The sequence below is a fragment of the Malaclemys terrapin genome, chromosome 12, assembly GCF_027887155.1.
Source record: "Malaclemys terrapin pileata isolate rMalTer1 chromosome 12, rMalTer1.hap1, whole genome shotgun sequence".
Classification (NCBI taxonomy): Eukaryota; Metazoa; Chordata; order Testudines; family Emydidae; genus Malaclemys; species Malaclemys terrapin.
This window is the reverse complement of record NC_071516.1, coordinates 13,203,279-13,230,109: the sequence shown is the minus strand read 5'-3', so window position 1 is coordinate 13,230,109 and position 26,831 is coordinate 13,203,279. Positions and strand designations below refer to the sequence as shown.

The 26,831-nt window shown below is 40.6% G+C and overlaps 2 protein-coding genes across 11 annotated transcripts in view; one reads left to right on the top strand and one right to left on the bottom strand.

Annotated features, from left to right (window-relative positions):
- The window catches only part of RTF2 (replication termination factor 2), a 56,827-nt gene that overhangs the window by 10,703 nt on the left and 19,293 nt on the right, over positions 1–26,831 (top strand). The gene's annotated exons all lie outside the window — the stretch shown is intronic.
- On the bottom strand, positions 9,845–26,658 carry LOC128846929 (beta-1,3-galactosyl-O-glycosyl-glycoprotein beta-1,6-N-acetylglucosaminyltransferase 7-like). 9 transcript variants are annotated; one of them, XM_054046202.1, is made up of 5 exons: positions 21,931–22,817; positions 18,501–18,662; positions 16,036–17,911; positions 14,943–15,038; positions 9,845–13,889 (listed from the first exon to the last, which is right to left on the bottom strand). In XM_054046202.1, exons 3-5 carry the CDS (start codon positions 17,009–17,011, stop codon positions 13,663–13,665), a joined length of 1,299 nt encoding a protein of 432 aa, XP_053902177.1. In that variant the 5' UTR covers positions 17,012–17,911; positions 18,501–18,662; positions 21,931–22,817; the 3' UTR covers positions 9,845–13,662. The 9 variants fall into 9 exon arrangements, with proteins under 9 accessions (XP_053902177.1, XP_053902178.1, XP_053902180.1 ...); XM_054046203.1 differs by lacking the exon at positions 18,501–18,662 and having other exon boundaries at positions 16,036–17,070; positions 17,816–17,911; XM_054046205.1 differs by lacking the exon at positions 18,501–18,662 and having other exon boundaries at positions 16,036–17,070; positions 17,846–17,911.

Genomic DNA, 26,831 nt, shown 5'->3' with positions numbered 1-26,831 from the left:
GCTTTCCAGCTGGCCGCCGTCAGGGTCCTGAGTCACAAAAAAGGGACAGCTCCTCTCCAGCATCCTCCTGCTCATTTTCCCATGGGTCTAGCCGGTCATCCTCAGTATGGGGAGAGAGCCAGCACCAGGTTCTAAATACTGCCTGGAATGGCTAGTACTGTATTTTTGTAGAATCCTGTCTAGTTCATCCAAAAATGGACAGATCACATGTCCCCTACTAGATGGTCTCATTTCATCTCTTGTTTCAGTGTATTTTCTTCTGAAGTGCTTGAGTTTTTTCCAGCACTAGTTGGCATCCTGCTCCCGCCCCTCGTGAACATCTGCTTTTCACACAAGCTTTATTTCTGTGGCTAACCACAACAGCTTCCTGTAACAGTGCTTCTCCCCAGATAGTGATGCAATCCAAGATCTCAGCATGCCTCCAAGCAGCTGCGCGAGGCAGGTTGTGGGGCTTCTGGAGCGCTAGTGTGCTTGTATCACCAGACTAATGATATATTGGCATCCAGAAACAAATGGGTAAAAATCTGACTCTGCCACCTTCTAAGGGAACCTGTATAGTAGTTTAACTCTTAAAAATATGTATATATACGGTTGACTTAAGTACATCTGGGGACTCTGATTCTTAACACAAGTTTTCAGTGGACTCATTCTAGGCCTTGTTGTCAGATGCTACCGGTGTGGTGCTCTGCTTTCTCCTGTGTTAATATCACTCGGCTGCGTGTGTGTGTTCCCTCTGTGTGCGGTCCCAGCTCTGCAGATAGCTGACACAGCAAACCTGACGAGAACCCCCAATAGCCCCAGAGTCTAGTAAGGTACGAAGGCACCTCGGCCAGGTTTATTGCGACCCTGACACAATTGTAGTTCCCTGTAGGTTTCTTAGCCTAAGTCAGGGCATACTACGAGAAAGTGCCGCTCGGCAATGGACTCAGCTCAGTCAGTGGCGGGACTTTCCACTGCCCCCTCGGCTGGACAAAGATACCGCCCCAGGGATACATTCTTATACACAGGTACAAACAAGTTATACGTCACTCCTGACGTATTGAGGTACAACCCCTCTACGGAGTAAGGTGCCGCCTCTCACCTTGTACATGTTGGTTTGATCAAAACAACTCTATCCATCATTTTACCCTTTTGCCCCTGTCATTGGGATGGGTCGGCCTGTTCCATGTTATCTGTGGAATGTTCCAGTATAGTGTATGTTCTGATATCTGGTGTCCAGTACCTTTTAGGTATGTCTCTTTTTGCAGCATCAGCCCTTTCCTTGCCAGCTTCTGGGAGCAGGGCCTGCCTCTGGCTCACAGCTTAACTTTGCTTTATGTTCGCAAAGTCTTGACCATTACTTTAGTTCAGGCCTTAGGCCTCATACCAGGCCTCTGATACCAAGGTTTATCTCTCAGGGCCTCCTCTTACTACAGGCCTTGTCTACACTAGGAGAGCTTGGCTGGTATAGTTTTACTAGTATAGCTATACCAGCAAAATGCTCTAGTGTGGATGCACTGATATCAGTATAAAAGTGATTTTACCAGTGTAGTTTATGCTAGTTCGGGAAACCTACATTAACTATACTGGTGGAACTGTATGTACAGTAGGACTTTTACAGACATAGCTTTGTTGGTTTAAAAACAAAAATCCCATCCCTAACTGACACAGTAAAATCTTTAAGTGTAGACCACGCCCTATATTTTGGTCTGCACTTCCTTTGATATGTGGTTAAGACTGAAGAACTTAGAGTAGAGTTGAATGTTCAGAAGAGAAAGCCCTGATCCAGTTGCCTCATGCACAGAAAGTGAGTAGAAGTTTAGTAAATAGGGCCCTTAGGGAGCTGGTTTCTATGCTTTCTGGTAGTTAATGGTTTGTTTATATTGAAAGCAATAATTAGCTATATTCCCCTGGTGCACTCTTTTTCTTTGTGCAGTAGTGGATTTAAAAACTGAAGTGAACGTGAGAATAAGAAGTAAAAAAGCTGTCATTTTCTATCGTAAAAACTGAAGTGAATGTGAAAATATGAACTAAAAAAGCTGTCATTTTCTATATATAGTATGCTCTATGATTAGTGATTGAGTATTAGGAATACTGTTTGTTAATATCTGGTATAGGCTGTCTCTGGGAACACAAGGCCTTCCACAATATTGAGCTCTGGATTTTACCAATTCCCACAGAGACGTTTTGGAAGCTACATTCTAAATAGTGGCAATGGCGACAGCTTCTGTTGTGCTAGCTGGTGTATTTAAAGACATTCTGTTTTGCTAACCTGTATCTTAAAGATAAGTGAGAACATGTTCTCAGAAGAAGCAACTTCTGATGCAATAATGATCAGCTCTAGCATGGCTCTTATGAGTACACTGATTGCAAAGTTAAATGGATTTTTTGTGTGTGTAGGAGAAATGTAAGCTTTTTACAGCATAACCCATAGGCCATGTGTTTGATTATGCTCCCTTTCTTCATATCCAATATCTAATTGATTCAATCGGTGGACAACTTTGTATTTTTTAAGGAGGAGAGGAAGGGGATAGTTAAACGTAGATATTATGACTAAAGTTGATAAACTGTCCTCAGATATCATATACTCTGTTGTGCTGAATAGTTGAAACACTTTTGTTTTAGTCACCTGCTTGTTTGACAACTCATCAAAAATTGGTTATTTTACATTAGGTTAAAATAAGTCCATTGTTGGTCAATAAGTATTTCTGTGGCCACTATTTTATTACAGATGAATGTCTTAACCTGCACTTTACCCTAAAAACCTAGCTGACAATCCTGAGACCTCTTAGTTTGCATCACCCAAGAGGACACAATAGGCAGCACAAATATATACCCATAGAGCATAAATCTGGAGTTTGGGTAGTCACTCTATTCCTGACTAATCTCAACTGTGTAAAAGTTCATTTAAAAAAAAAATCTATTTTGTATGTCCACTTAAATTGTGAGCCCACAGACTAATCTGGATACCTAGTAATTCGCAAACAGCTAAACACCAAGTGCTTCCCAAAGGAACTTAGAGAGATGCTTTCTGACAGTGATGAAATTCAGAAGACTCATTGTCTTGGGGAAACATTGACGTAGACTATGGCTTATATAATAGCCCAACATTTTTTGTCTGAACTCTGCACCTTAGGTTTCATATAGGTAATCTCCGAGAGCATGCCAGCCAGTCATGTCCTGGGCTAGTTCATCAGATAGGATGCATACACAGGAAAGAGAAACAAGTTATTTCTTCCATGCCATCGACTTACTCCTCCAATCTAAAATAAAAACTGTATCCATTATACAAACAAGGGGAAATCATGAGTCAGCCCCCCAAATTTCTGCACCACGCTAAATTCCCAAAGGTACTTATAGAAGACTCTCCTCAACCAAGAGGCTAAGGCATATAAGAATTAGTGGAGCACTATAGCCACTCTGGAATATTGCTGGTAGACACTCTTCCACCAAAGCACCCTTTCCCACTCCACCACATAAACCGGTTACCATGTTCATGGATAAACTGCAACAGGAAAAATAGGAAGAAAACTAGTTTTGGTCGTGAGAGAAACTGTCTGATACAGACGGACCTAGAGACCCAGAATTAATGCAAACCTATGCTACTGCCATGAAGAAGGCAAAGAAAGCCTGCCTGTCCTCTACTAAGTAGACAGCAAAGTCATGCTCTGCAGGAATTTTCTGAAGCATAATTCTTTTCATAAACCTTCTGCTGAACACGGGGATACCACCTCTCTCACTTACCTCTTAAGAATTTGATCCATTCACACAAGTAGAAATCATGGGAGTAATGATGGCACGTGGGGTCACCACCTCTGAGTCTTCCTTGATAGTGAATGTAGAGAACACATGAGAGCTCTACTAATAGAACATAAGAATGGCCCTACTGGGTCAGACCAGTGGTCCATCTAGCCCAGTGTTTTGTTCTGACATTGGCCACTGCCAGATGCTTCGAAGGCAATGAACAAAATAGGGCAATCATCAAATGATCCATACCCTTGTTGTCTGGTCCTAGTATCTGGCAGTCAGAGGCCTAGGGACACCCAGAGCATGGAGTTGCATCCCTGACCATCATGGTAATAGCCATTGATGGACCTGTCATCCATGAACTTATCTGATTCTTTTTTGAATCCAGTTGTAGTTTTGGCCTTCACAACATCCCTGGCAGCAAGTTCCACAGGTTGACTGTGAGTTGTGTGAAGAGTACTTCCTTTTGTTTGTTTTAAACCTGCTACCTGTTAATTTCATTGAGTGATCCCTGGTTCTTGTGTTATGTGAAGGGTTAAATAACAGTTCCTTATTCTTTGTCCACACCATTCATGATTTTATAGACCCCTATCATATCCCCCCTTAGTCATCTCTTTTCCAAGCGGGATAGCCCCAGTCTTTTTAATCTCTCCTCATAAGCAAACTGTTCCATACATTTAATCATTTTTGTTGCCATTCTGTGTACCTTTTCCATTTCTAGTGCATCTTTTTTGAATTGGGGTGACTAGAACTGCAAGCAGTATTCAAGGTGTGGACACACCTTGGATTTATATACTGGCATTATATTTTCTGTCTTATTATCTATCCCTTTCCTAATACTGTAGTTTCTAACATTGTTAGCTTTTTGACTGCTACTGCACATTGAACAGATGTTTTCAGAGAATTATCCTCAATGACTCAAAGATCTCTTTCTTGATCAATAGGTTGCCCACATCTCCTTTTGAGGAGGATATATTGCCAACCCCAGAACTACAGAAACTATTGTTCAGCGTTAGGCACCTCCCCCACCCCCATACTACTGCTTAGTGTCTAACTTCCCTTTTCTAAGCCAGCTAATCAGGAAATTAGCAAATGCATTTTCCCTGACAGATTTAAAACTGAAAAACAGAAACATGTTTTTTCAAACATGGAGTTTTAAATTATACTGGAAAATATGAATATACAAAAGCATAATTTACATGGGCAGAATGGGTAACTCTATCTAAACAGCAATTTGCATATTGATGCTCACATCTTGCAACATAAAAGTGTATATGCTAAATTTCACGTGCAGCTCAGGTAACCACATTTGGAAGGGTGTCTTGTATGGTGTCTCTGAAATGCAGGTCCACAATAACAACTTGCATATGCATGTTTGAGTTGGATTTAAGGTAACAAAAGACATTTCAGGTTGACTCAGCTCATTTCAACGAGGTACATATTGTACCATGTTCAGAGGCTTCTGAAATCCCTAGGTACTTAGAAGGAAGGAAGGGATAGCAGTTTTTGCATTTTTTTTTCAGACAAGGGTCCCCCAACACTGAAATAACTTCATGAATTCCCAGCAAAAACCTTGCATAAAGCAAATCTGAAATATATTGCTCATCTAAATTCTTCTTCTGTAGCTGGAAACTTTTAAAGTCCTGGTTCATATTTTGTTTTGCTAACAAAACAGGAAAGAGTACAAGAGGCAACCGTCATAGCGGCTTTCTTTCATTAGAGGCACTAGGTAACAGTTAACATTTGAGAATTTTTTTGAAGTTGTTTTTACACACACAGTAGTTGCTTTAAAACTGTTTTTCCATTCTTCACACCTGTCTCCCACTGCTCTAGGATTCAAGTCAGAACTGCCATTAAAAATGTGAAAGCTGTAGAACAACTAAGGCTATGTGTACATTACACAGTTTTTAGTGACACGGCTGTGCCGCTACAGCCGTGCCACTAAAAGATAGACAGTGTAGCCCTATCTCCTGCCGACAAAAAACTTCCACCCTCAATAAGCTGTGTTAGCCTGCCGACAAAACGCTGTTCAAACTGGTGTTTGTTGTGAGCAAAACTTTTGTCTTTTGGGGTGTGTGTGTTTTATTTTTTTAACATCTCGGAACGACAAAAGTTTTGTCTTTCACTTGCCAATGTAGACAAAGCCTAACACTTGCAGCATGGGAGGTCGAACACAAGTCTGTTAAGAAACAGATTAATTGTATCTTTTCTCTTATCACCTGAAGGATAAACCCTTTTGAATGCTTCTGCTAAAATTTAACTCCATCTGGCCAAAATCTATTGGAAAATGGATAAAACCTTATATTTGTGCTTTATGTAAAAAGAGAATTTGAATAATTAAGGCCTTAGTTAAAATTTTCATTAGTGACAAAGGCACTTAGAGCCTCTTAAAAAATTTAGGCTCCTAAATCATTTGGGCTCTTTTGAAAACATTACCCCTTGTCTGTATTAAAATTTGCACCAGTTTTACCAAAAGTGTGATTTACACCAGTAAAAAACTAGAAACACTCAATGCAATTCAATCTGTTTTATCTTAATTAAATTTAAATGTAATCAATTTAAGACAAATTGATATAAACCTGATTTGAATTTGATTAAGATTATCCACAATGCACAGGTTTAACTAAATCAGTTTTTCACCCAATTTATGGTTAAACCCGAGCGACTCTGATTCTAGAAAAGGCCTAAATACTTATAAAGTTTTTCATTTGATTGAGTGGTATATAGAATAGTATTTTTGAAAACCCTGGAGCTGCTGTAGAAAAGGAGAAAACAAATATAATATCAGTAAGATGCCACACTTCTAAAATAGCAATGGCAGGATATGACTTTGAGAGAGAAAAAAGAAAGGAACTGGGAGAACAGAAACGTTTTTCTGGAAGCCCCTTTGGATGGTTGGACAACACAAAATGAGAAGGTTTCGTGGAGATGTGTTCCACAATGCAGGATCCAACAGAACAGCAGCATGATTTCCTGTCAACTTCAGAAGGAATTGTGTGCTTGTAAAAGAGAGGCTTTCAATTTCAATATTGGATTTGGATCTGAAATCGTTTCACCTACTAATGTTGCAGATAGCACCTCAGATTACTAAATTTGGAATCTGAAGGAAGAAAAATTCCTGTCTCATTTCTTTGTTCGTTTGTCAGCAACTTGGACATGATCTTCACTTTTACGGCAGCTGTAGCTCCGCAGACTTTAATAGAGCTATGCTGACTGACACCAGCTGATGAGCTAGTACTTGGCATATAATGGACATTTTCATTCTCTTCCTGTGTAGTCAGTCAGCCTATTGTTTTTGAGTGAATGTTTCATGTAGCAACCGGAATGAAAAAACGTTATAAAAAAGGAAACTATTGTGAAGCTGAAGAGATTAACAGGGTGATTTAGCAACAGGTATAATAGCTGAAATTATTTTAACTCTGTTTTTAGAAAATGTCTAGTTTTCAAGTTGATAATGTCCATCTCAAAGGCATTTAGTAAGAGCCATTAGTATAGGGTTACCATATTTAACAAATAAAAAAAAGAGGACCCTCCATGGGCCCTGGCCCTGCCCATTTCCCACCCCAACCCCGCCCTAACTCCGCCCCCTCCTCCCTCCCACTCCCAGCCACGCGAAAAGGGCTGCCTGAGCGCTACCGGCTTCACGGTTTGCCGGGCAGCCCCCAGACCCTGCGCCCCCGGCCGGCGCTTCCCCAGCACAGCTGGAGCCCGGGAGGGGAAGCACCCAGCCGGGGGCGCAGGGTCTGGAGGCTGCCCGGCAAACCGTGAAGCCGGTAGCGCTTGGGCTTCGGGCAGCCCCTATGCCTCCCGACCCTGCGCCCCCGGCCGGGCACTTCCCCTCCCGGGCTCTGGCGGCGCAGGGTCCGGAGGCATGGGGGCTGCCCAAAGCCCGTAGCGCTCGGCTCTTAAACAGAGCCGAAGAGTCAGGGGAGGAGCAGAGCCGCCGCGGCCGGAGGCTCTGCTCCTCCCCTGATTCTTCGGCTTTGTTTAAGAGCCAAGCCGCCCGAGCGCTACCGGCTTCGGGCAGCCCCCATGCCTCCGGACCCTGCGCCGCCGGAGCCCGGGAGGGGAAGTGCCCGGTCGGCGGCTGGGGTCCGAGGCAAGGGGGCTGCCTGAAGCCCATAGCGCTCGGGCAGCTCGGCTCTTAAACAGAGCCGAAGTGTCAGGGGAGGAGCGGAGCAGCTGCGGGAGGGGAAGTGCCCGGCCGGCATTTTCCCGGACGTGTTCGGCTTTTTGGCAATTCCCCCCGGACGGGGGTTTGAGTGCCGAAAAGCCGGACATGTCCGGGAAAAAACGGACGTTTGGTAACCCTACCTTAGTACAAGTTCCACTAGTAGGTAGCCCTTGATACAATCCGGATCCAAAGCCATTAGGGTCTATGACTTTAAAACTGGGACTGCTGATTTTTAAACTGCTCCTTTATAGCCACCAACTCTAAGGCATACAGGGCAGGCACAGTGTGATCATGGTAGCTCAAGCCACGGAGCAGTTGTGATGCAACATTCTGAAGAAACTGTGGGCGAAGGAGTAGCCACAATGAGAAGACTGACAAGGGATTTACAGTAAACCAGATTTGTCACTAGAGTCTAGGGTGACCAGACAGCAAGTGTGAAAAATCGGGACGGGGGTGGGGAGTAATAGGAGCCTATATAAGAAAAAACCCCAAAATTGGGACAGTCCCTATAAAATCAGGACATCTGGTCGCCCTACTGGAGTCTGTGTTGCTGTTATGAGGTCATCAAATGGTTAAGATGCAGATTGCACACCAAAAAACACACTTTTTTACAGTGTCAGATATGTTTTATGCTTCCATGGGCAGGCCATAGGGTTGCCAACCCTCCCGGTTTTGCCGGGAGTTTCCTGGAATCATGCCCTATCTCTCGGAGGCTACTGAAGGCAAACTGGGAGATTTTAGGTGCTGAAAGTCTGGTGGTGCAGCGGGGCTAAGGCCTGCCCTGCCCCGCTTCCAAAAGTGGCTGGCATGTCCCTGCCGCCCTGGTGGGGGGCGCCTGAAGGCACGGGCAGTACACGGAGCCTCCTGCGTCCCCCCAACTCCCCGGACGTGCCAGCCGCTTCTGGGAGCGGCGTGGGGCCAGGGCAGGTCGGGAGCCTGCCTTGGCCCTGCTGCCCGGAAGCCGCCCGAGGTAAGCGCTTCCTGGCCGGAGCTTGCACCCCACACCCTCTTCTGCACCCCAACCTCCTGTCCCAGGCTCAACCTGGAGCCCCCTCCCACACTCCCAACCCCTCGTCCCCACCTCCCAGCCCAGAGCCCACACCCCCTCCCACAACCCAAACCTCTGCACAAGCCCAGTGAAAGTGAGTGAGGGTGGGGGAGAGCGAGAGATAGAGGGAGGCGGGGTGGAGTAGGTGGAGCCTAAGGGAAGGGGCAGAGCAAGGGTGTTTGGGTTTGTGTGATTGGAGAGTTGGCAACCCCAGACCAGGCCATGGTCAAAAGTGAAACCAAGATTCTTAACTTGGATAAACCTCTCTGAAAGACAAGTGCGGGGAGCAAAAGGAGAAGGGAGCACCTCAGGCAGGCAATCGCAACTTCATCAAGCACTCAATAGGAAGACTATAATGCATACAGTTGGCAATATTATTCAAGCATTCCTGCAGAGCAAAGACGGCACTCGAAGGGACCAAGGGGATTAATATGTATATTGGATAGGAGGGGAGAGTGGGCAGAACCTTTAACAATGTACTTCTGGTCCATTGATTTGATAAATTAGCAAAATACAAGTTTCATTATGTTCTTCAAAACCATATTTAGGATTCTATTTTTTTATCCTTGTAATATACAGCAGGCTCTCTAATTGAAACTAGGGGCATCTTTTTAAATATAACATTTCTCATAAGCCGTGGTAAAGTAAATGCGAATAAATAGAAGGTGGTGGTTTTATTTTATTTCGAAAATGTTTCATTTTCAACAGATTTTACTACACTCTTGCTATAGTACTGTATTTGAAAAAATGTCTTTTAAACATACACAAATATGTTTATCTTGGAAACACAGCTGTTGCACATGTGCAACAACTTTCAGAAGTGTTTCAAATGCTTATCATCCATAGAATTAGTGCATCTGTGATACATTATGCAGCATACTTTGTACATAACCACATTGACATGATAGATTGAAGTTTATTGAGTCAACAGTTTTTAAAAGTCAGTAAATGCAGATTGACATGAGACAACCCTGAACAACTTGCTGGTAACAAACAATAATGTGCATTTAATAAATTTCCATAAATATATGTTAATGTTGTCCTCAGCTCCCAGTCACATTAATGACTTGTTTTTAAATTGTTGTTGAAATATTGTTAAGGCTTTTACTTTAACGAGGTTGTACCAAATCAGAGTTAGGGATGAAATGTTTTTCTTAAACTGCCCCATTGTGTTGACGTTGGGTGACTTCTTGCCCTCCCCCCATTTTTTTATATGTAGAGTTTTGTATTAAAACTATATAAAATATAGAAGAGCCATTTTAAGGAAGGATCAGGCTCAACTCTGAACTTCTTGGCTTGCCCATTCTTAAATCATACCTTAATACTATTTTAACAAGAAGTTCTTTTTATGTACATATGACAGCTGTAAACTAAGATTTTTTTTCTCTAGTTTATTCAGTTAGGGCCAGATTCTGCTATTCATACAAGTTAAGTGATTCCTTACTACACAAGTAAACCACTAATTTAATTAATTATGGAGAAAGATATTTCTTATTGTGAATAAGGGTGGCAGATTGGGTTGTTAACGTGCAAAACAACACCGAGTCCTTTATAGTGGCTCTTATAACAAAATGATTGTGATCATTACACTTATTTTCTAAAACATTTGTGCAGAACAGATAAATACGCTTAATGTTTTATAATGGTGTTTAAAGAGAAAGTTCAAAGCTAATTTTGTTATGACTGATGCACGTAACAAAATCCCTAGTTATCAATCAGTCTAAACAAAGTGAAAAATGCTCTAATGATGAATTTTCTTGAGAAAAGGCATTTGCTAGTTTACCTTGTGACTTGAAACCATGAAATTCATAAGAGTTATGCTGCAATGTATTTTTAAATAACTAAGTTGTATGCGGATTCTTTTTATACCATGGATAATTATGGAGGCAGAGGTTGAATTTCTTGACTTGCTAAATAAATAGGGAAACAGATGCTCAGTGCTTATGTTAAAGTTCTTTTCAAATAAACTGTGCTGCCAAGAAACCATTCAATAATATGGCTCAGCTCCAAACTCAACCTCAGGAAGGGAAATCACTTTGGCCTTGGGTAAGTCACTTAACCTCTCTGTGGCTCGGTTTTTGCGTCTGGAAAGAGGGGAATAATACTTTGCTACCTCACAGGTATAGGTCTGATTTGACATGAGTAATTGGACCTGGGTGAGGCCTTATTTGTTGGGAGACAGGATTAAGGAAGGAAATGGATCAGCAAGCTGGAAACAGAATGTCTGAACTAGCTAAGATAAGGGGGAACACCCAGGGAACCATTTACAACTGACAAGATAATAATGGAAAAGGTAAGCCTGGAATATAAAATGAGGTAAAAAGTAAGTAGAGCACGGACAGTGCATGCTGTATAAGGATTGGTTCTTTCAAAGTGACGAAGCCAGTCCCAAAATGTAAGATGCAGTGCAAATGGGTAAATTTAAATAAAAGAGGAGGTTTGCTGAGTAACTGGATGTGTGCCCTATATCCACCCCGACACTTGAGTCTGATCAACTCCACGCAGCTTTGCTGTACTCCTGATAAGGGAAGCTAAGTGATGAGACTGGAGTTGAACTGAGTTCTTGGGGAACCCAGTGGAAGAGGTCTTGCGGGAACCCCAAAACAGTAGTGCCATGACTTGAATCTGCTCGTCTTGAGTACGTAATGTATACACCCATTAGTGTGGGGGTCATAAACTAGCATTTAGGGAAATGGCATTAAAAGGGTTTAAGAATTTAAATATGAAGAAATAAATACCACGCTGGAGAATGGGTTAAATTTAAAGGCAGCCCCTATGAACTCCCCCAGAGACATTTTATGGGGAGACTGAGACTGAGTGAAAAAGGAACTCCAAAGAGTGGTATTAGATTATTTTAAAAAGTGCTTGGCAAAGCATGGCAGAAGTCCGTTAAATACCATGCATAAATAAATGGCAGAGCACAGCAAAGGTCTGTTGAATGCCTCTAAAATTTTCAAGAAGCAAGACCCATTGGCAGCCATAAAAAAAAATGGTATCTAGATGGAAGTCTCTAAATGTGCAATGTATAAATAATAGTATGTAGTAGGTCAAAATTCTCTTCTAGGAAATACAGGAGTGTATTTGGGGTCATGGGAATGAGGTTCTACTGCACGCATTTTTTTTTTCAGGAACACTGACGACTTGGATTTTTTTAAGTGGCCCAAAAAAATAGAAGTTTCTCTGCGAATCCCCTTTCATCAGTGACATAGTGTGAATGGTTTTTCTCTTCTGCTGATGCTTATATGGATTTCTTGCTCAAGGGAGAGTGGGCTGGCCTGAGAACACCAACACCCAAATGTGCTTGTGCCCCACACTCCTACCGGTCATTTCAGTGCAGGATTGAGGTAAGGCCTGCCAGGAGAGGCTTAAGGAGAGAAGAACTGCTTTGTTCCCCAGAACCAGTAGAGGGGTTCTGGAAAGTGAAGACAAGTCCTTGCCCAAACCTATGCGGAATCCTTGTGCTACTGCCTCTGGTTTGTTGGTTGTTCCTAGGGTCTGGCTGGGGACACCACCTTCCTGATGCAGAACAGTGCTTCCTTTAATCCACAAATGGATTTGGAGGTGGTGTGCATGTCCGTATGCTGCTAGATATTCTCTGAACTCTACAGCTATGTATAGGTGTTGGAAAGAAGTGGGCTACCTGCATACCTTGTGGAATGGAAGAATGGGCCTGTTGCCCAGTTTTCAGTTGCTCCCCAGCCCCAAGTACAGGCTGTTCCTTCTTGCCCTGTCTATGCTCCCATTGTTTGCCAGTTCCATTCAGAGATCCCAGGAAAAGGGTCCCCCCAACTCCAAACTCAACTAATAGCAGCTCTGCTACTGATAAATACCCTCCAGTGAAAAATATGCATGTAAGCTTCCATCGGAGCAGTGCATAAGTGATGTTGCCATGCTAGTGCATGAGCCAGGAAATGTAACAGGCCATCAACAAAACAGTGAAATTGACTATATACAAAGTGCTGACAAATACACAAAATAAACTGAGAAAATAACACACACACATATATATATATATCACTTGACTTCTTTCAGTTTTAGAAATTTAGGTGTTACTTGCAACTCTATTAGGTTAAAAAAACAACTCAGTGAATGTTTTCAACCTACACTGTCCCTCTAAGACTACTGTACATAATGTAAACTTCTCCCTTGATTCAAAATAAGTTACTTACTAGGACATATAGTTTAATTTAACTTTAAAATCTTAATATTTTGTCTTTGTTCAATCTGTGCTTCTTATTTTCTGTTTCAGCAACTTGAATGGTGCTTTCTTCAGGGCCATATGAAACAATTATTTCCCCATTGAATGAATCGTTTTAAGGAGTAGCTTGAATTTTCTGCTTCTCTTTGATAAGTCTCATATGTAATCATATGGTAGTTTATTCAGGTATAGGGAAAAAAGTCACTTCTTTCCTTATTAAAAATTTGTCTTCTGATCTTTTTGTCCATATTCTTCAGAACTTTCTCAAAAGCAGTCTGTACTGAAGTAATCGTGAGTGTACTCTATTCGATAATTAAGGATTTCTTAATACCGATAGGAACTTTCTTACAGTTTGTAGTTCCCAGAGATGGTAGTTGGTGAACAACAGAACAGGAGCTGGGTTAATAATACCACCTTCCTTAAATATAATTTATATAAAGAAGTCTGCACTTTTAAAAGGCATATTACTAATTTCTTCCCATTCTTTCTGCTCAATATTTTAGATGTCCAGTAGGCTCAAACATTCAACTTCATATTAAAATAGTTACTTTCCTGAAAATGCCAGTGGGCTTCTAGTGGGACTTCAGCTTGCTGCAGTACTTTAAGCCTATAGCGTCTCTCTAGGCAGTCCATAACAAGCGGATATGTTGTGGGCTCAAACTTGTTGGCAAATAAATTAGGTGATTCAATGATCCACTGTAAATCCCCCAGTCCATAGACACAAATATCTCTGATGTAATGACCTGCAAAAACAAAATGTAAATATATTAACAATTCCAAGCTGACTGAAATGCAGAAGGTACACAAAGTGGGGAATAGTGAATTAGATGTTTTTTAAAATATTTTAAGGTGCTACTAACATTAATGACAAATAGATGTGTCTGCTTATTGAAGTAAATCTAAAGAATATTACTGTTTTGTTACTTATAAAAACAAGGTGCTACATACTGATTTTTAGACAAAGGGTGTACATTGTACCCAGACTTGCTGCTTCAGTGACACATTGCAGTGCTTCATGTTGCTCACTTGACCTGTTGGTGGTCTGATCTCATGCTCTCCTCTGGGGTACAACAATTCATTCATCTTGTTTTGTCCTGTCCCCAAGTTTCCTCTGTGCTTAGTTTATGGCAGTTACAGATTTAAATGAAAGTAGGTAATTGAATACTCAACCAGGGTCAAACTGCTCTTTAGACATCACTATATTTCCGCATTTTTGCCTGTATTGCTGGACTGCACATAGGCCAACCCTGAGTTACCTTGTGGACACATGCACACTCACTTGTTGAACGTGCATATTTGTCAAATGGATGTCAAGTAAATCTGTTCCCTTCTGTTTAAGGCGAACTACTAAGGTTCGTGCACTGGATACAAGTTCATTTAATAGGTGGGAATTATGTGAGTGTGCAATGGCTTGTAAAAACACTAGTTTAAGCTTTAATGCTACTGAAATGTTAAATGTGTGGAACTCGGTCATTAACTCACTTAATTATAGAACTATCTTCTTAGTTGGGGGTTTAAAGAACAGTTTAGTAAAATAGATACTGTAACAGTCCGCAGTATTCGAAGATATCGAAAGATATTTGGACTGGGTATAAGAGTAATTTAGTATGGTTGCTTTTATTTGATACTTTAAAAAAATAAAATATCCATGACTGAGACATTTCATGGATAATTATGAAACATAAGAATTATTCTGCAATGGATGTTAGAGCAAGTGCATCAATTTATCTGATAGTGGTATTTCATAAATACAGTGTTTTGAAAGGGTCTGGTTCTGTTTTCAGTTATCACGTTACCTTTGCAGCCATTATGTGCAACTCCTTCTTGATCTTTCCATTTAATAGCTCGTATATTTCCTTCCCACTGTGCATTTGGTGTAGCAGCTGGAGCGTCTAAAAAAAATCAAACCGAAGCTAAAGACAGTTATTTTCTGTGTAACACAAATAATGTTGATTGTCTTTGAAGCTATCTTTTAAAAGTATTGCCTTATTGTTTCTTCATTTTACAGATATTAAAAATGACAGATAATAGAAATATTGGGTTTGCCCAATTTATTGCTCCATTAGAACAAGTAGTCTATACAGGGGGTTAGGGGACATGCTCAAAAGCTGCATTTTTCTAGCCCAGTAACTAGTGGTCTGCACTGCCATTTGTGATACTTGGAATACTTAAAAGATTCCATCTTTTATTTCCCAAACCATCAGGGGATGTGGACACTGCAATACATCCACGAGGATGGAGGAAATAACCTCTGCAGCTGAAATACAATGGCATCACTGGGTTCCAAAGGGAACCTCATCACTCTCCTGGGCTGAAATGTCATAATAATGTGGGACAAGGAGGCAATTCATGGTATAAATAACATTAGGGTTACCATATTTTGAGTGTCCAAAAAGAGGACGCTCCACGGGGCCCCGCCTCCAGCCCCGCCCATGCCCCTCCCCCAACTCCACCCCTTCCCCAAAGTCCCTGCCCCAACTCCGCCCCCTCCCCTGCTTCCCGCGAACATTTGATTTGCGGGAAGCCTGAAGCAGGCAGCAGGTAAGCTGGGGGGAGTGGGGGGAGAGGAGGCGCAGCCCAGTCTGGCCTCCCCAACCGAGCGGCTCCCTCCGGCGGCTGGCCCCGGCCCCAGCGTCTCCAGCCTGGCTCGGCTCCTGGGGTGCCGGCCCCGGGCCAGCCCCCAGCCAAGCACCCCTGGCCCCGCACCCCCGGCCCCCGGCGCCGCACCCCCGGGCCAGCCCCCAGCCGAGCCCCGCCGGCCCCTCCCTATTTTCCCGGACATGTTCTGCTTTTTGGGATTTCCCCCCTGCCGGGGATTTGAGGCCCAAAAAGCCGGACATGTCCGGGAAAATCCGGACGTGTGGTAACCCTAAATAACATGCATCTTACCACTTAAACGATTCAGTGTGACCCAGTAGTGCTCATCTGGGCTGTATGTGTCCTTTGACCATTCAAGCAAATCTTTTGCACGTACATCGGTCAGTGTAAACTCCACAAACTTTCTAGTGAGTACATAGTAAGCAGTACCAAAATAGATAGTTAAGTTATGTGGAGGATCATCTTTCATATTCTTGGTTGGATACACGTAGGATGTTCCTGAATGTACATATTCTTTGTAACTAAGATGCGTCCTATGTTTCATATGAGGAGGTTGGACCACCCCAGGAGTAATATTTTTATCATTCCATTTACTTTTGATGTACTGTATAATTTCTTTGTTTGTTTTGATGGGATAATCCTGGCCACACAGATTAATAACATAATTCCATTGAGTTTTGGCATTAACTAAGTCCTTCATACAATTAATATCAGCTTGTAATCTTGAAAATCCTGCATAAACAACATTTTCTCTTTTTGATGAAATAAAAATGTTTTCAAAGCAGTTAACTAGGTTTTGCACTGCAGTTTTGTAATCCTGTGGTGACTTTTCATCTATGTGTATGCAATAAACATTCTGAGGCAGATAAATGGCTCTGAGTAGCTTCACAAACATTTCTAACTCCTTGTGAATTGTGATGATGTATGCCAAGGAGAAGTTTCCTTCTTCTTCAGATAGTGGTCTTGTTATAAAATGCAGACTCTTCAAGACACTGGAGCAATTGCATGGAGTCCGTATGCAGTCAGGCATTTCAGGTTGGTGAATAATCTGACACAAATTTCCAATTTGAGGTGCAGCACTTTTCCCCTCAAAAAGCGCTGAACAAAGTTCATCTGGATAAACACCACATTCTGTTGTATCTGGGAAGGATTTTTGTTCACTTGGTACCTTAGAAAATGTGTTTCTTACATAGATAAAAGTGAAGATGAAAATACAGAGGCCAATGCACACTAAAAATCCTGATTTTGTTGCATCAAGTTGGTTCATTTTTTGCTCTCTAGAAACTTTCTTCTGACCATAGTTCAATTAAACATAGTTCAAATTACCTAAAAGGAGGGGAAAATAGTGTTTTAATTTCTTTAACCTGATGAAGCAATTATGCATTTGTAGATGCAGAAATTGTATTCTTAGTATTGCATAGAAGTGCTAAATTTCACAAGCACCAATATGGGAAGGCAGTTAGGAATAAGTGTCACATTCTCAAACTAACTTTGTTCCCCCACCCTGTGCTCACCCTTATTGATACTAAGGAGCTGAACATATCTGCTGTTGCATTCTCTGCAGATTCCAATTATTACTTACATTAGCTGTATTTTTTGTTTTTTCTCCTGTGTCAGCCCAAGAGTTATTAAATATTTTAATCTCTTTTGACAGCTGTTATTAAATGGATGCTCCTCTCACAGGAGTAGATAGGACATACCAAATACGTTTTGACAATACTAAAGCTTCATATCTCTCTCTCTGATATGTTTAGCTGTAGAAAAACTACTAAAATAAGAGCCAAAGATCACAATATGATCCACAAAGGTATTTCTATACTTTTGTTACCATCGTTATAATAAAAAGTGAGCCATGGTTCATTTGTTTTTTGTCTGTAACGTCTTTAAATTAGTGCTTTTGAATACAAAACCTGAAAACACAATGCATTTTCTTGTTTTTAGCTTACTTAAACCTATCCTAAAGACAATAGCTGTAATTTACTTTCTAACGTGTATAGATCAGTTAATTCAGTTCTGTTACAGCAAAATTGTTTACTATTTCATGTTTATATGTGAAAATATATATTTTTACAGATATCTCAGATCATAAGCATGACATTACAGCAGTCCAGTTTCCCAAGTCATTAGTCCTTATCCGTGAAGTATTTGGCATAGGATATATACCTTCCTAGAAAAAAAAAGACATTCAATGAAATTCAAGTATCGGGGGTAGCCGTGTTAGTCTGTATCTACAAAAACAACAAGGAGTCTGGTGGCACCTTCAATGAAATTGATAGTCTGATAAATATTATTTTAGGACTTCTAACAGTTTTACTTGTAATTTTAAAGACAATTCATGCTTTCTACTGCTTTATGTAATAACTTAAATAAAGGTTAAAAAATAACTGCTTGTAGCAAAATATTGATATTTCACACATAAATATAGCATATTTTGCATCTGTCAACATCACTTGATATCAGAATTTTTCATTAGTCTCATGAGCAAAGAAAATCAATGCAGTTTATTAATTTAAATCTTTCCATAGCTATTTCTTACAATCTTAAGATTTCATGCTTTTCTTAAAACAAAAGTTTCTCGTTTTTCAAATAGAAGATCAAATAAAGTAATTTTGTTTTCAAGCTTCTAAAGCATTCTGAACAGAGGGTAACAGAACTCAACACAAATTGAAGTTGAAAACTGGAGATTTTCTATAACATATAATCTTTAAATCTTATTAGACTTTTGGCAAATAATGTATTTATCATATTGTCCTTACTAGAGAGCACAGGATTTCAAGCTGGAAGAATGTCTTATTTTTCCCCTTCAGCACATTAATCCATTTTCTGGAACACTAGATGGAAGATTCATCCATTTTGCTTCTATGCCCTAACTGTGCGTCAGTCAGCAGTACTCTTCAGTATGCACTGAACACGCAGGCCTAAGAACAACATTAGGAAATCAGGTCCCAGAAGAATATTTTCTTAGTGGCTCATAAGGGATATGTTTACTTTGTAAACATATATCTGCAAGCATGATTTTAAGTGAGTCCGTTGCATCTCTTGAAGCTGAACAATTCAGCACTCACATCAGCATCAACCTTTTCATGTTGTGGAGAAAGCAAGAGGAGAAGAATGTCTTTGAAAGATAGACACAAGCATTTTCACAGCAGAAATGAAATGTGACAGGCACTGGGAGTGTAGCCTGCTGCCAACTGACTAACAGATCCAAGAATAGGTTAGTATAATGGACATTATGTACCCAGTAGCAGGGTTTAAGGGGCTGAGGGTTTGCTACAGTAGGGTGGCACTGGCTTTGTCTTAGAGCCAAAATAACTGTTTTATAATGAGGGAATGATTAAAAAGAGAACAGAGAAGTCACTCTGAATTAGTGAATGGTGGGCTCTCTAGGGCATGTGTCACATGAGACATTCACTGTGCTGGACATCAGCATAAGTGTTGCATTGAAGGATAGGAAATGCAAAGTTATTAAAAGGTATTGAAAATCCACTAGCATATAAATTTTTACAGGGCTGCTATCTATATGCTTTAGATCCAGATTAAGAAATGCAACATCTCTGCAGGAGGAGGAATTTTTTTCTTGAAATATTATTTAATGGATAGATTTAAAAACTGAGAAATCAAACTATAGTCTGTTTATTACTTATATTTAAACTGTCTTTAAAATAGTCAAACCCATAAATAGCATCCTCTAGGGGGTTTTACATGAGATTATTAGGATTTGTCTTGGGTTTTTCTATAGTGCTTAGCATTGTAGTAGCTAAGCATTATAAAGAGTTTTGGTTTTTGTATCATAGATATATACAGCACTTCACAAACGTGTAAGAAGAGAAGATTCCTTCACCAATATATATTTCTTAGACATTTTAGGAATATGCATAATATTTTAACTCCAAATGTAAAAAATAAACATAAATGGTGAAAAATCCACTTTAACATTTTTTTTCATGGAATCTGTTTTATTTATTGTAGCACTAACTGGCCTCAGTCAGGATTGGGACCCCAGTGTGCTAGGTGCGGTACAGAGCAAAAAAAAGCCCTGGTCCGCAGAGTTTACAGTCTAAGAAAGATAAAATGCATGGAAGGATTGAGAGTAGGAAGGAGACAAGAGAATAGTAACAAGAATATACGTAAGTTTTACATATGATATATAAATATCAGAAGTCTCTGCTAACAATCTACCTAGATGTCTTTAACTTAACAGTGTCCCCTTAGTGAAGGTCGCTGTATTTAGTTTAAAATAATAATGTCAGTGGTTTATTTTCACTATAAGCTCATTTTTCTTGTGCCAGTTGTTACTTAATTTTTTTGTGACGGTACTGCAAACTTTCTGTCATATGCTTACATGTAAAGGCAAGTAAAGCATTAAGGTCAGGTTGAAATTGCCTCCTTTGTGCACAAGGCTTGAATAGGCAAGCTTTGTGTGGAAATACAGAATTCCATAAAGCCCATCATGAAGCCATGGGGCTAAAACACAAGCCCTCCACAGTCACTGTACCAGCCTGAAAGCTTGAAAAACAGCTGTTGCTTTTTCTATGCCTCTCAATGGGAAGTTTGGGCCACTGGATATATGAATATCCTGTAACCCCATCTGACCTTACAGGCAATATATTGAGCCAATATGGAGAGCCTCCTGCAAAACCAATCTGCCCATACCTCCATCTGCCCTCAAAGGGGCAGTGTGTATGGAGGACCTTTGCTCAAGCCCTCTGTACCTGGATGAACTTGAATTTGCATATACTAAAACAAAAATATCTACAAGTATTCATCATAAGCAAAGAGTTATCATGGTTATAGACCGGATACTCAGAGTACCTTGTTACATTATGGCCAGTACTTTCAAACTTAGTTACATATGTGTCTTGATTCAGAGGTGCTGAAGTCAATGATTATTTTGGGTGCTTGGCACCTCTGTTCGGTATAAATTTTAGGTGCTGAATTCAGCACTCAATTGAAAATGTTGGTTAACATGTTAAAATTCCAAGGTTTGTATGTGGTGACTTTTCTGGATAATATGGGAGGTTGGGGGGAGGGGAACTATTGGGGTAAGGTAAAATTCAAACATCTTAATTTGAGAAAGTTAGCTAAAAAGCAAAGTGAATTTATCACAAAACATTACTTGTAGAAATACGTCCACATACTAGTCAGTTCAATTAATCAAGACCCCATTATGTAGATTCTGATATATTTAATTGCTTATTTACAAAACTAAATGCAAATCAGTTAAAACAATTTTGCTTGTTAGCATCTCTCCCTGCCTTCATATTCTGGCCCAATCACTGTATCCCTAAATCAGCTACTGCATATACACTTGTGGTATTTCTTTAAAGTTAAAGTTTAGTTAAACTTCAGTTCACACATCTTCATAATTCAGTGAATCAAATGCCTTTAGAAGAGAAAATATATTATAAAGAAAGTAAGGGGTTAAAAAGCACTTATGCTCATTCCAAAGTTTGTTTTTTTTTATATGTACTCAGGTTGTTTGTTATCTGATTAAAGAGAGAGTTATACAACAGATGGTGGAAGAATTATATAGGGAAGTGAGCAATAAAATTCTAAAAAAATGTTACAAAGTCCAAGCCTACATTCTGAAAGAAAGTAATAGTAGTGAATGTCGCTTTATTGTATCCTTACTTCTTACAACTGTTTTTTAAATAAATTGTTATGGGCCTTATCCTGCACTCAGTGAGGTAAATGAAATTTTTGCTAGATTGGACTCCAAATAAATACTTTCTTTGAAATTAAAATCCTTTTGACACTAAAAGATGAATATTGGATCAGTACTGACTAGAACCTCAAACAGGTTTATGAAGGCTAATAGTTTAGCTGTTTTCTTCGTTTACTGCACAAAATTTTTGAGCATTGCTATTTAATGCAAATGCTACTACAAAAGCTGTAAAACACCGGGTTATGCAGTTGTAAGAAAATGAGTTGTTTGCTAGAAACCTTAAATCGCAGTTACAAGATCTTGAATTTTATAAAGATTTTAAAGCTTTGATTTTTACATATAATGACCTTCTTCATAAACCTACATAACAGGAACTGTATTTTGCAGACAAAAGCAATATATTGAAAAACACTGTTTTAAAACTAAGTGCAATGTTTTGGTCAAAATTAAAGCATTCTTTATAGTTCTCTTAAGGGATGTTGCAATAAATAAATCTTAAAACCCAGCTTATGGAAACTCACCTTGTACAAGAGAAGCCAGACATTTGCAGCAGAATTTAATAAAGAAATCCCATGTGTAATCCATTGTCCTTCGGGGAAAATTCAGGCTAAGTCCTTCATTTTGTTCCTTATGTGGAAACGTCATGTGAAATCAGTTAAATATTAACATGAAATGTTTTCATTTACTGGTTAGTTCACTTAACTGCATAATATATTTGTTCTGCAGTAGCCCCTTTAATATTCAGAAGCAGCAATGTCCTCTAATGTAATAATGAAAGAAAGCTTCAGCTTCTCCGGATTTGTTTTGTCATTGCTCTGACGCAGCCTTTTAAGGAAGTAAAAACCAGTCTGAGATCTGTAGAAACTACATTGTAGCTGAGTATAAATAGTATTCTATGTCTTTAACCTCTGGGTTGCTATCACAGCACTATGAACGATGTGGAAAAAACCTTATGCTTTTCTTAACTCTTTATCTGCTGAAACTTTCCAATTTAAGCAGACAACTGAGTATAATGGAGGGGTGTGTTCGGATTTCCATAGCAGCTTGAAGTTTAAAAACAAAACAAAAATCCTAGAGAAGACACTTGCATTTCTTTGCGTTCTCCTAATCTAAATATTTCCCTTCTGCTTTTATAAAATTTAACACTTGTTAAATAAGTAAAAAGATAATAGATAAGCCCCGTAGGGGCTGAGGAGCTTTTGGGTATGAGAACTGCCTTGAGAGAGAGAGAAATACTTTTGTGTTTTGTGTATTTGCAGTCTAAAAATAGTATGTGTGAGTAGGTCTGCAGTTGCACATTTGTCACTATGATTGAACAAAAAGTCTGTTGGTCAGAAATAAGTACAGAGATGGCCTAGAAATATCTTAAGGAGCTGCTGCAGGCACTCCAAAAATGAAAGGCGCTGACTTCAAAGGAAACTCTGTATACAGAGTTGCAGAATAGGGTCCTTAATAACCAATAGCACTATTGTTTTAGATGCTGTAATGTATTAATTATCACATCTCTGCAGTGCATATTGTATGTGCTGGATGACCTTTTCTTTCGTAACTAAAATAAGGTTGATATTTTATCTCTAATTCATGTGCATAGGGCTTCATAAAGGGATCCTATGGAAATGAACTGCAGAATTCAGATAGTATCTAAATCATGTTTCTGTCATTTGTTTTTACTGTTTCTCTTGTTCCCTCCCCCCAGAATTTAATCATTTTACCACCCAGTTAATTTTGCTGAACAACCTCCTTGATGAACAGTTTGGAAGAATTATATGTTAAGACTTTTGTGGTGTATTTAATCCTGTACATGATATAAATGACAGATGTCAGCCTCCTTGAGAGACACTCTGGCAGTCAGTCTTGCCAAGGCTCTTGGTTTTTGAAGTAGTGTTTTGTATTGACCTAGAATTGAAGGTTGTGCACCCTGTGCAGAGCTGGGGGGCTCCTTTGCAAGATTGACACACGTTTTTCTCACAATACAGATGACATTCAGGCAGGCTGGCTCAGCACAGTATTCTTGGAGGGAGTGTTCTAGTGGTTGTCACTGTTGGGTGATCTGTTTAGTCCTAGGATTGACAAGTAAAGAAGACCACTCCAAAGAAAATGCTTCTCCCTAGAAGTTTGTTCAGAAGGAAGAAGTTAATCTTATCCAAATATATTTTCAGATTTCAGCAAAGAGGTTGTACTTAGAACTCACTTGGAGGCCACTTCAGCCATCTGAGGGCCTGCACGGAAAAGGGAGTATCTTCTCCTGTGTGACTTAAGGTTACCGCAGAACTTGAAACATTCATCAGGCACTTATCAGCTAACAGTCTACTAGCCAAAGGGGCCAATAAAAAATGTGAGGAAATGGGGACCCACCAGGCAGATCCAAGAGCAATATCCTAGTGAGAAACACAGCCTACTTCTTCCCAGCTGCCATGAAGGGGAAGATGCTGGGATTATTACAACGGTGTTGTCCGCAGACTATTCTTGAGGATCTCTTTTGCATCAGCCTCTGGATGACAAATTTGAAGCCTCTGCTCTTCCCCTAATTGTTGTTTTCTTGCTCCTCTCCCTTGTCTCCCCCTCCTCCCCCAATACATCATGATTGACTACTCTGCCTCCCTCCTGACTCCTGCAAAAGTTGGGGGAAGGAATTAAGTGTGTCAGCTGCTCCTCCCCAGTGTTTTTTTTCTCCCCTCGTGTATCTCCACTGCTTGCCTCTATTACAGATCATACTTTTAACAAGCATATTTGGGTATGTCTAAATAGCATTTTGGAGCAAATCGGGAGTGAGCCTCCTAGACCAGGTGGATATACATATTGGAGCTTTAAAAATAGCTGTGTAGACAGTGCTTTGAATTTGCAGCTCAGGGTGGCGCTCAGGCCCGGAAACCCACCCACTTCCTTAGGCCTCAGAGCCCAAGCTTCAGCACCAGCCACAACTTCAGAGTGCTGTGTATAAACTATTTTTAGAGCACTAGCAAGAGCCTTGCTAGGCCAAGTTTGTCAACCCAGGCTGGGAGGCTTGGGCCAAAAGACTGTGTAGACAAACGTTTTAGGATTATGAAGAGCAACTGTGAAACCGACGAGAGTCTTGTTGATTTCACTTTGTGGCTGTTTAGGAAAACTGAACAGAAACAAGGGACCAAAGTGGTCCTCTGCAGACAGCAGTGCATTAGTTCACAGTTAGAGGGTTGTTTGCAACTATTAAGAACTAGAAACTCTGGAGGAAAGTTTAAATTCTACAAATTAATAGCTTAAAGTGTCTTTTCTCCTCTTTCCTCGTTACCTTTTTCTTTCACCTCCATCCTGCCCCTACTTCCCCACACACTGAGGAAAATGAATTTTTCAATACTTTAATTACTGTTTCTAATGAATAGTCTTTTGAAGTGGCATCTTTACATACTGGCCTCCCAAAAGTATTTTTAGCTAGTAGTCATTCATCTTCTGAAGCACCATGTTAATGCATGAGCTTGTGATTGGCTGGCACATGAAGTATGGTTTGGCCCCAGGTCTAATAAAACACTAGTCAATCCTTCCTTCTAAATTCTTGCTCTATTTAGAGCAGCGGTGGGCAAACTACGGGCCACAGGTCGCATCCGGCCTGTCAGACCTTTTAATCCAGCCCTCGAGCTCCTGCTGGGGAGCAGGGTCGGGGGCTTGCCCCGCTCCGCGCATGCCATGGCTCCATGCAGCTCCTGGAAGCAGCGGCATGTTCCTCCTCCAGCTCCTACGCATAGGGGCAGCCAGGGGACTACGTGGGGAGTTGCGGGGGCGGCGCCTGCGGATGGGGCAACGCGCAGAGCCATCTGGCCACGCCTCCGCATAGGAGCCTGAGGGGGGACATGCCACTGCTTCCGGGAGCTGCCCGGAACCTGCACCCCTGAGTCGCCCCCTCCCCCCCCGACCTCCTGCCCCAGTGCTGATCCCCTTCCTGCCCTCCAAACCCCTTGATCCCAGCCCAGAGCACCCTCATGCATCCTAAACCCCTCATCCCAGCCCCACCCCAGAGCCCGCACCCCCTCCCGCATCCCAACCCCCTACCCCAGCCTAGAGCCTACTCCTGCACCGTGAACTCATTTCATGGCCCGCCATACATTTTCCATACCGAGATGTGGCTCTCGGGTCAAAAAGTTTGCCCAGCTCTGGTTTAGAGGGTGGCTGGGGTGTGTGTGGGAGAACAGGGGACAGTAGATTTATGGAGATATGTATTCCATGGCCTACTGTAGATTCCTTGGAAGAGAATTCTAGCCCTTTTTATGTTTTCAACAATCAAATGTACATACATTTGCGGGGGGGGAATAAACAACCTAATTTGGCTTTTATGTCTTTAGGCTTAGAGTTCCACATTTGTTTTAAAAGACACTGAATAAACAATAACACAGAGATGCCAAGCTTTAAATGCATAAAGCTAAATTTGTTAATGGGTATAAAAGGTACATTTGTATCTGTTATTACCATAGCTCCTAGGAGCCCCAGTCTTAGACCAGGACCCCGCCGTGCTAGCCACTGTACAAACACAGAACAAGAAGATGATTCTTACCACAAAAAGCTTATAGTCTAAATAGTTGAGGTACAAACCCTGATTTTTTTATGTGGCAGGAAGAGAAGATTTTAGTATAATGAAAACTTAAAAAAAAATATTGGTACTAAAAAAGGCTTTATTTTTCTTATGTAAATTTTTTCATATCAATGCAATCTGTTTAATTTTAATTTTAAAAGATTTTCATTTCTTCTAAAAGCTACTCTTTTTATACTCTAAGTTCTGGCTACCTTGTGAAATCAGAGTTTGTGTGTAGCAAGTTGTGTCTTCTATACCTATTGAACAATTAATTGAATTGTATAGGTATTAGACCATCAGAATCTGAAATTACCTTTTTGGTAGTAAAGTGTGTGTGTATCTACGTATCTGTAAAGTCAGATTCTGAAGACTTTTGGATGTCTGTTGCTCCCACAGTTCAAATAGTTGTTTAATGTAACCATCTTAGATCATGTAACTTCACAAATATATAATTTGACTAAAGCAATTTAGACAAATTTTATAATTAGAGAGAGCACTTACACAAAAGGAACTAGAACTTGCTCATTCGCACGCCTATTTTCTGCTTGTATTCAGTGTCCTACCTTTCAGCAGTTACAGCTTGAATCACGTAAACAATTGATTGGCTGCTTTTTTTATCCATGGGAATTTCCTTCAATTTTTCTCTGATTTCTGAGTGTCTTCTCTGCAAGATGTTTTAACGAGAAAAGAGAGGCAAAAGCAGCAGTTAAGCGTGTTCAGTAGCCATGTAAACAGTTTCCGTTTCGTCATATAGATAGATTGCATGAAGGCATGCCCTTTGCTGTTCTGAGACAACGCCTTTAACAGGAAACCTGATAGTTCACCTTTGTGTGATCTGTAGTAATCTCCCCTTTAACCAGTTCCTTATCCACCTTTCAAAAT

Bases quoted from the DNA above. Each gene is read 5' to 3' on its own strand.
- LOC128846929 (XM_054046208.1), bottom strand. From the start codon at position 17,011: ATGAACCAACTTGATGCAACAAAATCAGGATTTTTAGTGTGCATTGGC. The intron at 15,039-16,035 runs GTAAGATGCATG...GATTTTTTTTAG, and splicing joins CACACTGAATCGTTTAAGTG to ACGCTCCAGCTGCTACACCA. The intron at 13,890-14,942 runs GTAACGTGATAA...TTGTTTTTGCAG, and splicing joins TGCACATAATGGCTGCAAAG to GTCATTACATCAGAGATATT.